This window comes from Scyliorhinus torazame, chromosome 7 (assembly GCF_047496885.1).
Source record: "Scyliorhinus torazame isolate Kashiwa2021f chromosome 7, sScyTor2.1, whole genome shotgun sequence".
Classification (NCBI taxonomy): Eukaryota; Metazoa; Chordata; class Chondrichthyes; order Carcharhiniformes; family Scyliorhinidae; genus Scyliorhinus; species Scyliorhinus torazame.
In genome coordinates this window covers 51,301,249-51,316,216 of record NC_092713.1, presented here as the reverse complement: position 1 = coordinate 51,316,216, position 14,968 = coordinate 51,301,249, and the positions used below count along the sequence as shown (strand labels likewise).

The window sequence follows — 14,968 nt, the reverse complement described above, 5'->3', positions numbered from 1 at the left end:
ACAGAAATTAACGGAGGGATAAATTAAAAAGGGCCGCTCCTAAAAGGAGCACAGCCCAAAAAGAACAAAGAGGAACGGAAACTTAAAAAACATCAAATCAAAATGTGAAAACATGGGACGATAAAGCAATCCAAATCCTGCAGTGCCCACCGAGCATGCAAGGCCTTGAGTGTGCCCGTGGACACCACATGCTCCCTTTCCAGGGACATCCGGCTGCGAATGAAGCCGCTGACTATGTTTTATAGACCAAATCAACGAAATAGAAGAACACAAATTAACTGATGAACAAATTAAAAGAGCCGCTCACAAAGAACAAACAGAGCACGGCCCAAAAGGAAAAAAGAGGAAACGGAAACTTAAAAACCATCAAACCAAGATGTGAAAACCGGGGTTGATAAAGCAGTCCAACCCCTGTGGTGCCCACCGAGCACGGAAAGCCTCGAGTGTGCCTGCATAAATAGAGCTGGCCAGTGTGGAACCAGCTAGAGTAGTGAAGCAGTGGTGAAGTACTACTGCTACTGTGTATATATAATTGCAAATAAAGTTATTTTCTTTTGACTCTACAAACTAGTGCTGGATTCTTCATGGCCCTCGCAAAAAAACTATTCTGTGTGTAACTTTTCTGTAGGTTTTAACTGTTTCTGAGCAATTCCTTTCTAGATACATTAATGGCGTTCAAAAGGCACCTTGACAAACACATGGATAGGATGGGTATAGAAGGGTACGGCACAAGGAAGTTCTGGCGGTTTTGGCAAAGGTTGGTATCATGACCGGTACAGGCTTGGAGGACCGAAGGGCCTGTTCCTGTGCTGTATTGTTCTTTGTTCTAATTCTCCTTACTTTCAATGTAACTTTGTAAATATCCATTACAGTACATAGAATCATTGAATTCCTACAGTGCAGAAGAGGCCATTCGGCCCATCAAATCTGCACCGACCCTCCAAAGCAGCATCCCACCCAGGACACACACTATCCCAGTAACCCCACCTAGCTTTTTTTCCCCGCCCTGGACACAAAAGAGTAATTTAGTGTGACCAAGCTTTTGGATGTGGGAGGAAACTGGAGCACCGAGAGGAAACCCACGCAGACATGGGGAGAAAGTGTAAACTCCACACAGAGTCACCCGAGGTCAGAATTGAACCTTGGTCCCTGGTGTTGTGAGGCAGCAGTGCTAACCACTGTGCCACCATTCCACCTTGGAAGTCCCATTAAGTTTCCATTATTGTCTTCGAACTTCCTCGTTCATCTCTGCTAATCTGTATTTAACGTTATTCTCTTTGTCATAGATTATCATAGAATTTACAGTGCAGAAGGAGGCCATTCGGCCCATCGAGTCTGCACCAGCTCTTGGAAAGAGCACCCTATCCAATGTCAACACCTCCACCCTATCCCCATAACCCAGTAACCCCACCCAACACTAAGGGCAATTTTGGACACTAAGGGCAATTTATTATGGCCAATCCACCTAACCTGCACATCTTTGGACTGTGGGAGGAAACCGGAGCACCCGGAGGAAACCCACGCACACACAGACAGTGACCCAAGCCGGAATCGAACCTGGGACCCTGGAGCTGTGAAGCAATTATGCTACCCACAATGCTACTGTGCCTCCCCAAAAGGTCATGCCTGACTAATTAGAGAGGTGACTAAAGTTGTGAACCAGATGGGTTTTTAGACAATCCACAATGGTTTAATGGTCATCATTAGACTTTTAATTCTAGATTTTTATCTGCCCTAGTGGGATTCGAACCCGGGTCCCCAGAGCATTACCCTGCGTCACAGGATTATTAGTCCAGTGACAATACCACTGTGCCACTGCCTCTCTTATTGTAACATTATTCTCTTTGTAATCAACAGTGAATATTTAATTCCATACTTTACAATAATTGAATATAGACTATGTCACTGAAACAATTAGCATTAATTGTAGTTATAATATATAATATAAAATGAAAACAGAGAATGCTGGATAAACTCAGCAGGTCTGGCAACAACTGTGGATAGAGAAATATAGTTAATGTTTTGATTCCATGTACAGAACTTATGAGGGATAGAAATGTAGTGAATTATGTAGTTGGAGAGGAGGATCGAGCAGAATAGAAGGTCAGGGATAGGTCAGACCTAAGGAGAGATTGACAAAGATCATGGACATAAAATAAACAGTGAGTTAATGGTCAGATTTAGGATTGAAGAAGTGTTAATAATGTTGTATAGGTAAAAAAGCAGAATGTGTTAATAGGAGAACAAAGGTTCTTTGCTCAGTGGAAGCAAAACTGAATAACAAGTGACAGATGGTCCTGCGGGGGAGGGGTGGGGTTGTATTGGGACAAACCAAGTGAAACAAAAAAAAGGGGGGGCAAGATAGAGGGGAAATTTCACAGTTGTTGAACTTAATGTTGAATCCTGAAGGCTGGAACGTGTCCAATCGGAAGATGAGGGGCTGCTCCTCCAGTTTGTGTTGGGCATCACTGGAGCATTAAGGCAGGCCAAGGAGGGACATGTGGGCATGAGAGCAAGATGCTGAGTTGAAATGGCAAGTGACTGGAATGTCGGGATCATGCTTGGGAATAGAGTACATTTTGTGTTCCACAAAGCGGTCCCCCAGTCTGCATTTAGTCTCCTTACTGTAGAGGAGATTACATTGGAAGCAGTGAATACAGTAGATCAATTTGAAGGAGATGCAAGTGAAATTCTGCTTCTCCCATGCAATCGCAAAAGGTGCAACATCTGCCGGTTTACCTCCTCCCTTCTTATTCATAGAATCATATAATCCCTACAGTGCAGAAGGTTATTTAGCCCATCAAGTTTGCACCAACCCCGTGAAAGAGCGTTGTAACCTAGGCCCACACCCCCACCCTATCCCCACAACCCTATAACCCCACTTAACCTTGCAATTTAGCATGGCCAATTCACCTAACTGCACATCACTGCGGGGGGGAAAACTGGGGCACCCGGAGGAAACACATGCAGACACGGGGAGAACATACACACCCCACGTAGACAGTCACCCAAGGTTGGAATCAAATCTGGGTCCCTGGTGCAGTGAGGCAGCCATGTTAACCACTGTACCACCCTTGGTAAGGAAAAGTTCCCCCCATTGAGGGGCAAAGCTGTCTGGTGGTGATTTAATCTGAGGATCAACACCTCAGGCAAGGGGCAAGGTTGAGAAGGTGGGGACTTCATGAATAACCTCTATTAATCTATTGTAATCTATTGTCAAAGGGCTAAAGCAGAAATTCAGTTGCAGCTCCTTCACATTGGTCTGACCTATCCCTGACCTTCCATTCTGCCTTACCCCTCCCTAACTATAAAATTCATTACATTTCTATCCTTTTACAGATCTGTAGAAGGGGTCATATGGACTCAAAACATTAACTCTGTTTCTCCAGACCTGCTGAACTTTTCCAGCACATGGTTTTTATTTGACAGAATCTACAGTATTTTACCTTTATTTAACTATAGTTATGGTATTGTTCCTCCATGTGTTGGGTAGAGTCAGGGTTTTTGTTTCCGTCTTGAGACTGATAGGTAAGTTCACTTCTGGTAGGATGATGCACTGAGACAGGACGGACTTGATCTGCCACATTTTTCAAGTTCCATCCAATCTTAAAGGAATGTGAAACAACACATCAGAAATAGCTGCCGAACACACCTATGTGGCAACCTTTACCTCCTCCCTTCTCACTGTCCAAGAGCCCAAGCTGCATTTCCCTTGCACCTCTTTCAAATTGGTCTGACCTAGCCCTGACTATCCATTCTGCCCCACCCCTCTCTAACGATATAATTTATTGCATTTCTATTTCTCTTCAGATCAGTAGAAGGATCACATGGACTAAAAATGTTAACACTATGCTTCTCTCTCCACAGATGCTACTAGGTCTGCTGCGTTTATCCAAACATTAAGCACTTGACATGTATATGATGCACAATTAAAATTGAGCAGTTCTAGTACCAGATTCCTTTCATGAAAGAGAACATTGTTGACAAGACCTTGTCTGGTAAGGTATGTAACTGGGAGGCAGTGACGCAGATTATAATGGATGGAATCTTATGCCCATTGAAATATTTTCAGGGTCTGGATCATTTCGAGGTCCCTAACCACTTGAGTTGGAGGTATGGCCTGTGGCCCGATCTTATGTGAAGCAACTAATTAACAGGCCAACTTCACATTCACCATTTACATCTTATGTGAAGCAACTAATTAACAGGCCATCTTCACATTCACCATTTAATTAAGGTCAGCGGGTGCATTCCCAAGGCAGGAGACCCAAGGAGTGGACTTGAAGGTCTGGTAATGCAGGTGGTGTGAGGTGTCGAGGGGGGGTTGCAGGGCTGATGGCGGGTGATGGAACGTGAGGGCACCTCAATAGAAAGTTGCTGTCTGAAAGGTTCAGCAAAGTGAAAAATAAAGAATGGCCACAGCTGTCAGGACATCCTTGGGAGGGGAAACTCAACCCCAGGATTGCTGGCGACTGTGATAGTGGCTCAACATGCTTCCTCATTTTGCTCCTGGTCCTACTTCTACACTTGCTTCTGTGGAACTGGGAATATTCAGCCCAATGTGTTGATAATTATATCTTACCTGACATCTTCAAGTGAAGAGCTTTTTCCCCACATCATTTTTTGTGAGCACCCACGTGTAAATCTCCCCTTGTATCACTGCTGTCCCATTGTGGGGGAAGACATTTGTGCACTAATGCACAACCTGTGGACTTGCTTTATGTCCAATTGCAGTGTGTAACAAGAGTTGCAATGTCTTTCTTAATATCCTTTTCTGGGTGGGGGTTTTGCAAATCAAGATGAGAGGAATTGAAGTGTTGGGAAATTGAGCACATTTCCCATTTGGGCACTCAATCATTTCCAGGTCAAGTTGTAATATGATTAAAAGACCTATTTTGTACATGCCAACAAATGAAGAACTATCCTACCACAAGGGTAAAGAAAATACCCTTTCCAAGAACGGACGGTTGGCTGAACTGATTAATTTAATTTAATAATCTTTATTGTCACAAGTAGGCATACATTAACACTGCAAAGAAGTTACTGTGGAAATTCCCTAGTCGCCACATTCCGGTGACTGTTCAGGTACATAGAGGGAGCCATCCAGTGCTGAGATTGGGTAGAACCACTATATCCTCATAGAACCTTCTCAATGCATTTAACAGAACCTCAGCATAGCATGGGTTTTATCTGTTGGAGCCTGTTGGCGACAGACAGATGGGGCAGAAGTCAATGTGTGGCGAACACTTTTAATTCCAACCAGTCTACCCACCCATCAAACAGTAAATCCTTGTATCTGATAAGCTTTCCGGTTGGTTCCAATTTTTGTCCGAACAGTGGGCTCTTCAAACAAAAAGCATGCAATAAAATAATGTCCCAGCGAGCAGCAGCACGTCAATCAGCTCAGGATAACTGCAGCTTCACCTTCAACTGATCCTCATAGAAGAACGGTTTTGATTTGCGTTTTCAAGTCAAAACTAGAGTGGCACAATGGTTAGCACCAGGGTTCAATTCCAGCCTTGGGTGGACTTTGCACTTACTCCCCATGTCTGCGTCGGTTTCCTCTGGGTGTCCTGGTTTCCTTCCACAGTCCAAAGATGTGCAGGTTAGATGAATTGGCCATGATCAATTTCCCCTTAGTGTCCAAAAGGTTAGGTGGGGTTACAGGGATAGGGTGGTGTGGGCTTAAGTAGGGTGCTCTTGGGCAGCACCATGGCGCAGTGGTTAACATTGCTGCCTCATGGCGCCGAGGTCCCAGGTTCGATCCCAGCTCTGGGTCACTGTCCGTGTGGAGTTTGCACATTTTCCCTGTGTCTGCATGGGTTTCGCCCCACAACCCAAAGATGTGCAGAGTAGGTGGATTGGCCACGCTAAATTTCCCCTTAATTGGACAAAAAATGAATTGGGTGCTTTAAATTTTTTTTAAAAAGTAGGATGCTCTTTACAAGGGCTGGTGCAGACTCGATGGGCCGAATGGCTTCCTTATGTACTGTAAATTCTATGATTCTATAGGAAGTGATCAACATGAGCCTTGAGGGGAAGTCGAATCTGACAGTGCAATAATGGAGACGTTAAAGAAAAAAATGATTTGCATTTATATAGCACTTTTCTTCACCCCTGGTGCTTTTCAACCACTAAAGTACTTTTGAAACGTTGTCACTGTTGTCATGTGGAAAAATGGGCAATATCAAAATCTCTTATGTGACAGTGGATCCTACTGAGGCAGATGTCAAGATCACTTTTGGTTACTGAATGTGTGCTGTATCCGAGAAAGACGTAGGTTTAAGTTTTCTTGGATGTCAAGAATTACATGAGAACATAAAATATAGGAGCAGGAGTAGACCATTTGGTCTGGTGCACTGCCTTTCAATGAGATCATGGCTGGTCTGATTGTGTGGCCTCAACTCCTCTTTTCTGCCTGATCCCCAGGACCCTTGGCTCCCATTGTCAATCAAAAATCTAGCTCCTTCTTCAACATACTCAGAGACTGAACCTCTGTCTACAGGTTTCTGAGGTAGAAAATTCCAAAGTCTAAAATGATCCTTTGAGAGAAGATGAATTCCTCCTCATCTCTGTCCCCTTAAGGTGCCTGTGGGGGAGGATTAAAACGTGTTACATCTTTTAACTTGTACCAATTCTGACCAAAGTTTCTCTCGCCACAGATTCCTGATTGTTCCAGAATCTGCAGTATTGTATCCAAAAAGCTACAGTAAAAAAAAGAGCCATCGACTCAGTTAGGAGAGTTTCACCAGCCCCACCCACATCAAAACGCCTCCTCCCTCCCAGGCCGGATAGGACACCAGTGCCGGGAGTCACACAGGAGATAAAGCTCTTCCTAAATGTGGTCCAGACACCCAGAGAGTTTCTTCTTTAACGAGAGATGGGGGAGGATTCAGATCGAGAAATCGAAGAGATCATTCAGGAGATGGATTACATCCCCGGACACTTCCACCTGGAGTTAAATTTGAACTTCGAGCCTCTCCAAGAAGAGCGGCTGCGGCGGAGGGACGCGAAGCTGAAACGGGATAGCCTGCAGCTGGAGGCGGAGGAGGGCGCCCAGCGCTTTGCCTCACGGAACCTGCTGGGGGTCTTCGCCTTCCACCTGGACGAGTGTCAGGCGGCCGAGGAGATCTTCTCCAGCGTCTGCCGGGAGGAGCCGGGCAACCTGAACGCCTGGGCCAACCTGGGCTACGTGTACGACCGGCTGCAGCAGGAGGCGCGGGCGAACGAGTGCGTGGAGCGGCTGTCCCAGCTGATGGGCCTGAAGCAGGGGGAGGAGCAGGAGGAGGGGGGCGAGGCGGAGACGCTGCGGCCACTCCGGGCAGCCAGGTGCCTGGCGGAACATGCCTACGCCAGCGCCTTCGACGTGGGGCTGCAGAGCGAGGAGGATCACGCCGAGAAGCTGAGCACAGCTATCGGGCTCTATGACAAAGCCTTGCTTTATGGCAAAGACAAGGTGAGACAGAGGTGTCCTTTCCAGCTCACATAGAGCCGCGAGGTTTGACTCTTATGCGCCCTCTGGAATGGCAAGCCCCTCAGCTCAAGAGCAATTAGGGATTGGCAACAAGTGCTGTCCCAGCCAGCGATGCCCACATCCCATGAATAATTTTTTTAAAAATTGAGGGTGGGATTCTCCCTCGGTTCACGGCAGCGGGATTCTCCCTCGGTTCACGGCAGCGGGATTCTCCCTCGGTTCACGGCAGCGGGATTCTCCCTCGGTTCACGGCAGCGGGATTCTCCCTTGGTTCACGGCAGCGGGATTCTCCCTCGGTTCACGGCAGCGGGATTCTCCGTCAGTTCGTGGTAGCGGGATTCTCCCTCGGTTCACGGCAGCGGGATTCTCCCTCGGTTCACGGCAGCGGGATTCTCCCTCGGTTCGCGGCAGCGGGATTCTCCCTCGGTTCGCGGCAGTGGGATTCTCCGTGCAGTCCCGCTGCAGTGAATAGGAGATTTGGCTGAGCACCAAATTCTCCGTCCTCACTAACAGCGGTAGCGGGGCTGACTCGCAACGGAGAATACCGGCCAGAGCTTTGACAACAATCCGCAAAGGTTTAACAGTTACCATAATAATAATAATAATCACTTATTGTCACAAGTAGGCTTCAATAAAGTTACTGTGAAAAGCTCCTAGTCGCCACATTCCAGCGCCTGTTTGGGGAGGCTGGTACGGGAATTGAACCCGTGCTGCTTGGCCTGCTTGTTTTGCTTTAAAAGCCAGCTATTTAGCCCTGTGCTAAACCAGCCCCTATTCAGCCAAGCTTTCAATTCCAGATAGCTTTCATTGAATTTAGAACTCCCACCCAGTGCCTGTGTTTTGAACCCCTGTCCCCAGCTAACTTTACTGAGCTTCCAGAAAGCACGGGTGTTTCAGCACACTCACTGCCGACCAAATGGCCTCCTGGGACTTCCGGTGGCGGCTATGAAGGAGTAGGTCGCACATTTGGTGGCTCCCGTTTCGGTCGGACTTTTGGACCTTTTCCCGCAACATTTTTGCGTTTTTGAGCGCGGAACTGGAAAGCAATAGTACTCGGGCACAGGACCCATACAGAATTGTATGGACCGAAGAAGCCGGAGGGACCGTAAACAGCAGAAGAAGTGGTCGAGTAAGGGCACAGTAGAGGCTGTGAGAGAGACCAGCATGGCTGGCATGTAGAGCAAGGCGTCGACAGCCCAGCCCACAATGGAGCAGCTGCTGCAGACTATGCAGGAGGACTTTTTGGCTCTGAAGCGTGACAACTTGGAGCCGCTACAGAAGTCGATTGACCGGATGGACAAATGGCTGGATGATCAGGCTGAGAAGCTCCAGCAGTTGGAGAAGTCAGTGGAGGAGCAGGCTGACTTTCAAACAATGGCGGATGTGGGGATTCGGAGGTTGAGGGACCAGCAAAAAGTGCTTCTGGAAAGGCTGGAGGACCTGGACAACAGATCTCGCTGGCAGAACGTGAGAATCGTGGGCCTCCCAGAGGGGGCAGAGGGGCTGGACGCTGCCACGTATGTGGAGGGTTTGTTTCAGAAGGTGCTGGGGAACGAGGTGTTCCCGCGCCCGCCGGTGGTGAACAGGGCACACACAGTGCAGGTGAGGCAGCCGTGACGAGGGGGTCCCCCCACGAGCGATGGTGGTACACTTTCACAGGTACCTGGACAAGGAACGGGTGCTGCAATGGGCAAAGAGCACACAAAGCTGTATTTGGGACAATACCACCCTGCGTGTTTACCAAGATTTGAGCGCTGAGGTGGCCAGGAGGAGGGGAGGCTACAGGCAGGTGAAGGAGATACTGTATAAAAACAAGGTGAAATTCGGGCTGCTTTTTCCGGCGTGACTGTGGGTTACGTATAAGGGTCAGCACCACTATTTCGAGGAACCCGAAGAGGCGATGGACTTCGTTAAGAAGCAAGGGCTGGCCCTGAGCTGAGGGCGTTTGGACTCATGTTAGAACTTTTTAAGTATATGTGGTGTTCTCCCGTTTTGAAAATTGCCTGCATGTTCGGGTCTGTTTTTGTCGTTTCTTTTTTCGACATTTTTAGGGGGTTGGAAGGTGGTAGGGGTGTGTTCTTATTGCATGGTTTACCTGAATGTTTCCTTTTTGGGCTCTTTAATTAGTTTGAGTTTGGCTGGGGGGAAAATCATAGAATCATAGAATTTACAGTGCAGAAGGAGGCCATTCGGCCCATCGAGTCTGCACCGGCTCTTGGAAAGAGCACCCAACCCAAGTCCACACCCCCACCCTATATCCACAACCCAGTAACCCCACCCAACACTAACGGCAATTTTGGACTAAGGGCAATTTATCATGGCCAATCCACCTAACCTGCACATCTTTGGACTGTGGGAGGAAACCGGAGCACCTGGAGGAAGCCCACGCAGACACGGGGAGAACGTGCAGACTCCGCACAGACAGTGACCCAAGCCGGGAATCGAACCTGGGACCCTGGAGCTGTGAAGCAATTGTGCTAACCACTATGTGCTGCAAAATAACAAAGAAAACAGTTAAAAGGATTGGGTTAACATGGGTTAACATGGATGCTTCAGGGGAACTTTGTGCAATCTTTTTCTGTGTCTGCATGGGAAGGACTGAGAGTGCCTGTTATTTCTTATCTCTTTTTTTCTTGTTTAACTTGAATTGTGCTATTGTGGGGGTTGTTTATGACTTGTACAGTGTGTTTGCTTAAGTAGGGCTGATCTGGGGAAGTGGTATGGATGGGTCGGGGAGGGGTGACTGGGAACAATGGGTGGGAGACCCGCTTGCGCCGAGGCTGGGAGCCCCAGGCTAGCTGAGTGGGGCTAGTCAACGGAAGCCGAGGTGGGGGGTGTCCATATAGTTAGATTAAAGCAGGGGTTAGGTGATAGGGTGGTGTTGCTAGAGGGAGGGCGGGGGGGGGGGGGAGTTGTTCTGCTGACGGTGATGGAAACCGGGCATGGCAACAGTGAGGAGGTCATGGGTGGAGCCGGTCAGGAGGCGGGCCAGATGAAGCGTGGCACATGGCTGGGGGGCTGGCCAAGGAAAGGGGATAGCTGATCGGCAAAGGGGGGGCGAAGTGCCCCCCAACCAGGCTGAATTGAGCCATGATTGAATGGCGGAGTGGACTCGATGGGCGGAATGGCCTTACTTCCGCTCCTATGTCTTATGAACACCTGGAATGTTAGAGGGTTAAATGGGCCAGCGAAGAGGGCGCGTGTGTTTGCACATCTGTGGGTTCTGAAGGCGGACATAGTCATGCTGCAGGAGACGCACCTGAAAGTGGCAGACCAGGTTAGGTTAAGGAAGGGCTGGATCAGTCAGGTCTTTCATTCGGGGCTTGATTCAAGACGAGGGGGGTTGCGATCCTGATTAATAAAAGGGTACAATTTGAGGCGAAGGGCACAGTCATGGATGGGGGTGGCAGGTTGGTTATGGTGAGGGGTAAGCTCGAAGGGGTGAGGGTAGTCCTGGTCAGTGTGTATGCCACTAATTGGGACGATGTGGATTTTATTAGGAGGATGCTGGGGAAGATCCCCGACTTGGACTCGCGTAAGTTGATCATGGGCGGGGACTTTAATACAGTCCTGGACCCGAGCCTGGACCGGTCATGTTCAAGAACTGGCAGGTTGCCAGCGATGGCAAAGGAACTGAGAGGGTTCATGGGGCAAATGGGGGGAGCAGATCCGTGGAGATTTAGTTGGCCGACGGCGAGGGAGTTCTCCTACTACTCCCACATCCACAAGGTGTATTCCCGAATTGACTACTTTGTTGTGAGTAGGGACCTGCTGGCCGGAATGGTGGGGACAGAATATTCGGCAATTGCCATACCAGACCATGCTCCGCACTGGGTAGACCTGCAGTTTTGTAAGGACAGCTTTCAGCGCCCACTATGGAGGCTGAAAGTCGGATTACTCGCGGACGAGGCGGTGTGTGAGAGGCTGAGGAAATGCATGCAGAATTACCTGCAGGTGAACGATGCTGGAGAAGTCTCGGCAGCGGTGCTCTGGGAGGCACTGAAGGCAGTGGTGAGAGGGGACAGGACAGACAGGGCAGAGACGGACCGACTGATTAAGAAAATTCTACGGATGGACAGGGGTTACGCGGAATCCCCGAGGCCAGTTACTCAGGAAACGACAGAGGCTGCAAGCCGAATTTGGGGTGCTGACTACAGGCCAGACTGTAGGGCAGCTTAGAAAGGTAAAAGGTGCGATTTATGAGCATGGGGAGAAGGCCAGTAGAATGCGTGCGCAACAACTAAGGAAGAGGGAAGCGGCTAGGGAAATAGGGAGGGTAGTGGATGGGGAGGGTAATCTAGTGGGTGACCCTGCAGGGCTGAACAAGGTCTTTAGGGACTTTTATAGGAACCTGTGCACTTCAGAACCCCCTGGGGGACCGAGTGGGGAGGGGGTTGGTGAACGGACTGGGGGCCCTGGTCAGGATCGAAGAGGTATTGGGGGGCCTCAAAGTCATGCAGTCGGGTAAAGCCCCGGGGCCGGACGGGTATCTGGTGGAGTTTTACAAAGAATTTGCCGGGATAGTGGGGCCGGTGCTGGTCAGGGTCTTTAATGAGGCAAGAGACAGAGGGAGTTTACTCCCGACGATGTCGCAGGCCACCATCTCACTTATTCTGAAACGGGATAAGGACCCGGAGGCTTGTGGGTCATACAGGCCGATCTCTTTGATCAATGTGGACGCTAAGTTATTGGCCAAGATCTTGGTGACTAGAATTGAGGACTGTGTACCGGATGTAATTGGGGAGGACCAAACCGGGTTTGTAAAGGGGAGGCAGCTGGTGGCCAACCTAAGAAGGCTGCTCAACATGATTAAGATGCTCCCCGGAGAGTAGGGAGGGAGAGATAGTGGTCGCCATGGATGCTGAAAAGGCTTTTGACTGGGTCGAGTAGGATTATCTGTGGGAGGTACGAGGACGGTTCGGGTTCGGGGCGGGGTTCATCGACTGGGTTAGGTTATTATATCAGGCCCCGGAGGTGAGTGTAAGGACGAACAGGACGACATCGGACTACTTTAGACTGCACCGTGGGACAAGACAGGGCTGCCCTCTCTCACCACTGCTGTTTGCGCTGGCCGTAGAGCTGCTGGCAATTGCACTGAGAGCTTCGAGGGGCTGGAAAGGGCTGGTCCGGGGGGGAAGTCGAACATAGAGTCTCGTTATACACAGACGATCTGCTGTTATATGTATCGGACCTAATTGTGGGGATGGACGGTATTATGGCAACCCTGAGGGAATTTGGACGGTTCTCCGATTACAAACTGAACATGGCTAAAAGCAAGTTGTTTGTAATTCAGGCGAGTAGGCTGAAGGGGTTGCCGTTCAGGCTAGTGGGGGAGAGTTTCCGATATTTGGGGATTCAGGTGGCACGGGACTGGGGCAGGTTGCATGGGCTCAACCTGTCCCGACTGGTGGAACGAGTGAGGGAGGAGGTCCAGAAGTGGGATGCGCTCCTGCTGTCAATGGCGGGGAGGATGCAGACTGTTAAGATGACGATTCTCCCACGTTTTTGTTTGTTTTCAGTGTCTCCCCATCTTTATCCCGCGGTCCTTCTTTAAGAAGCTGAATAAAATTATTCTGGGATTTGTATGGGCAGGGAAGTCCCCGCGGGTGAAGAGGGTGATGCTTGAAAGGAACAGAGGAGGAGGGGGGCTGGCGTTGCCGAACTTCTGCAACTATTACTGGGCGGCCAACATAGCGATGATAAGGAAATGGATGGTGGGTGCGGGGTCGGTTTGGGAGCGGACGGAGGCTGCTTCGTGCAGGGGCACTAGCTTAGCAGCCCTGTTCACGGCGCCTCTACCGCTTCCGCCGGCACGGTACTCCACCAGCCCGATAGTGGTGGCGGCTCTTCAGATCTGGGGCCAGTGGAGGAGGCATGTAGGGGAGGGAAGAGCATTGGTGTGGACCCCAATCTGCGGCAACCACCGATTTGCCCCGGGGAACATGGATTGTGGAGGAGGGCGGGGATTGTGAGGATGGGGGATCTGTTCCTGGAAGGGAGCTTTCCGAGCATGAGGGCGCTGGAGGAGAAGGTTGGGCTGACGAGAGGGAACGACTTTAGATACTTACAGGTGCGGGATTTTGTACGCAGACTGGTGCCGTCCTTCCCACGCCTCCCGCCGAAGAGGAGGCAGGACAGGATAGTTTCTAGGGGAGAGGTGGGAAAGGGTAGAGTCTCAGATGTCTACAAGGAACTAATGGGAGCTGAGGATACGCAGTCCGAGGACCTGAAGCTTAAGTGGGAGGAGGAGCTCGGAGGGGGCGGGGGGGAGCTGGAAGACTGCATCTGGGCAGAAGCCCTGAGCAGGGTAAACACGACCGCAACATGCGCCAGGCTCAGCCTGATCCAGTTTAAGGTCGTGCACTGGGTCCACATGACGGCGGCCCGGATGAGCGATTCTTCGGGCTGGAGGACAAGTGTGCCATATGCGCCGGAGGGCCGGCTAACCATGTACACATGTTCTGGTCGTGCCCTAAACTCAGGGGGTATTGGCAGGGATTCGCAGATGTCATGTCCTGGGTATTGAAAACTGGGGTGGTAATGAGCCCCGAGGTGGCAATCTTTGGGGTTTCGGGGGACCCGGGAGTCCAGGAAGAGAGAGAGGCCGACGTTCTGGCCTTTGCTTCCCTGGTAGCCCGGCGATGAATACTGTTAGCATGGAGGGACTCCAAGCCCCTGAGGGCTGAGATATGGCTATTGGACATGGCGAGCTTTCTTGGCGTAGAGAAAGTCAAGTTCGCCTTGAGAGGTTCACTATTAGGGTTCGCCCGAAGGTGGCAGCCATTTATTGACTTCTTCGCAGACTTAAGCGTCAGCTGTTGGGGGCGGGGCGGGGTGGTGGTGGTGTAGGGTAGAGTAAAGTAGAGTAGAGTCGGGGGAAATTGAGGCAGTCCTTGCGTGAACAGAGCCGTGGTTTGCACTATGTTTAATTTGTGTCTTAACTGCTTTTTTTTGTACTGTACAATGTCACTTTTTCCAGATGCCTAAAATACCTCAATAAAATTGTTTGTTTAAAAAAAAAAATGGCCTCCTTCTGCACTGTAATTTGCTACGATTTTCTTTCTGCAGGTAACTTCAGAAGAAAAAAGGAGTTGGTATTTCACAATGGTTACCATGTTTATTAGGTAAGAGAACCTGTTATAATATCGGCATCCGAGCAATCTGCGAATGGCCTCCTTCTGCACTGTAAATTCTATGAATAGACCCGCATCATTATTGCACAATGCAATGGATTGTCACTATCCTAAGAGACCTGTGAGCACACAGCTGTCTGTCACTTGGGCAGCTTATTCCTTCTGTATAATTACATCCACTACAGGCTTGTCCTATATCCTCCTTGTCGAGCCATGGATCAGTAAATTCTTTATTTTTGTGCCAAGACACAAATAATACATGAGACAAAGCATCTGGTCAGGCAATAACTTCAATAAGTACACAAAGGAAAAAGGAATAAAATGAATTGTTGATACAGTGAGATGCAGTAAGGGAAGGAAC

The 14,968-nt window shown here is 49.5% G+C and overlaps 1 protein-coding gene across 2 annotated transcripts in view; it reads left to right on the top strand.

Moving 5' to 3' along the window:
• Window positions 1-6,792: 6,792 nt before the first annotated feature.
• The window catches only part of ttc22 (tetratricopeptide repeat domain 22), a 42,656-nt gene continuing 34,480 nt past the window's right edge, over window positions 6,793-14,968 (top strand). For both annotated transcript variants that reach the window (XM_072510695.1, XM_072510694.1), the window contains exons 1-2: window positions 6,793-7,456; window positions 14,543-14,598. In XM_072510695.1, the coding sequence (XP_072366796.1) occupies window positions 6,881-7,456; window positions 14,543-14,598 (632 nt within the window). In that variant the 5' untranslated portion in view covers window positions 6,793-6,880. The remainder of the gene's footprint in view (window positions 7,457-14,542; window positions 14,599-14,968) is intronic.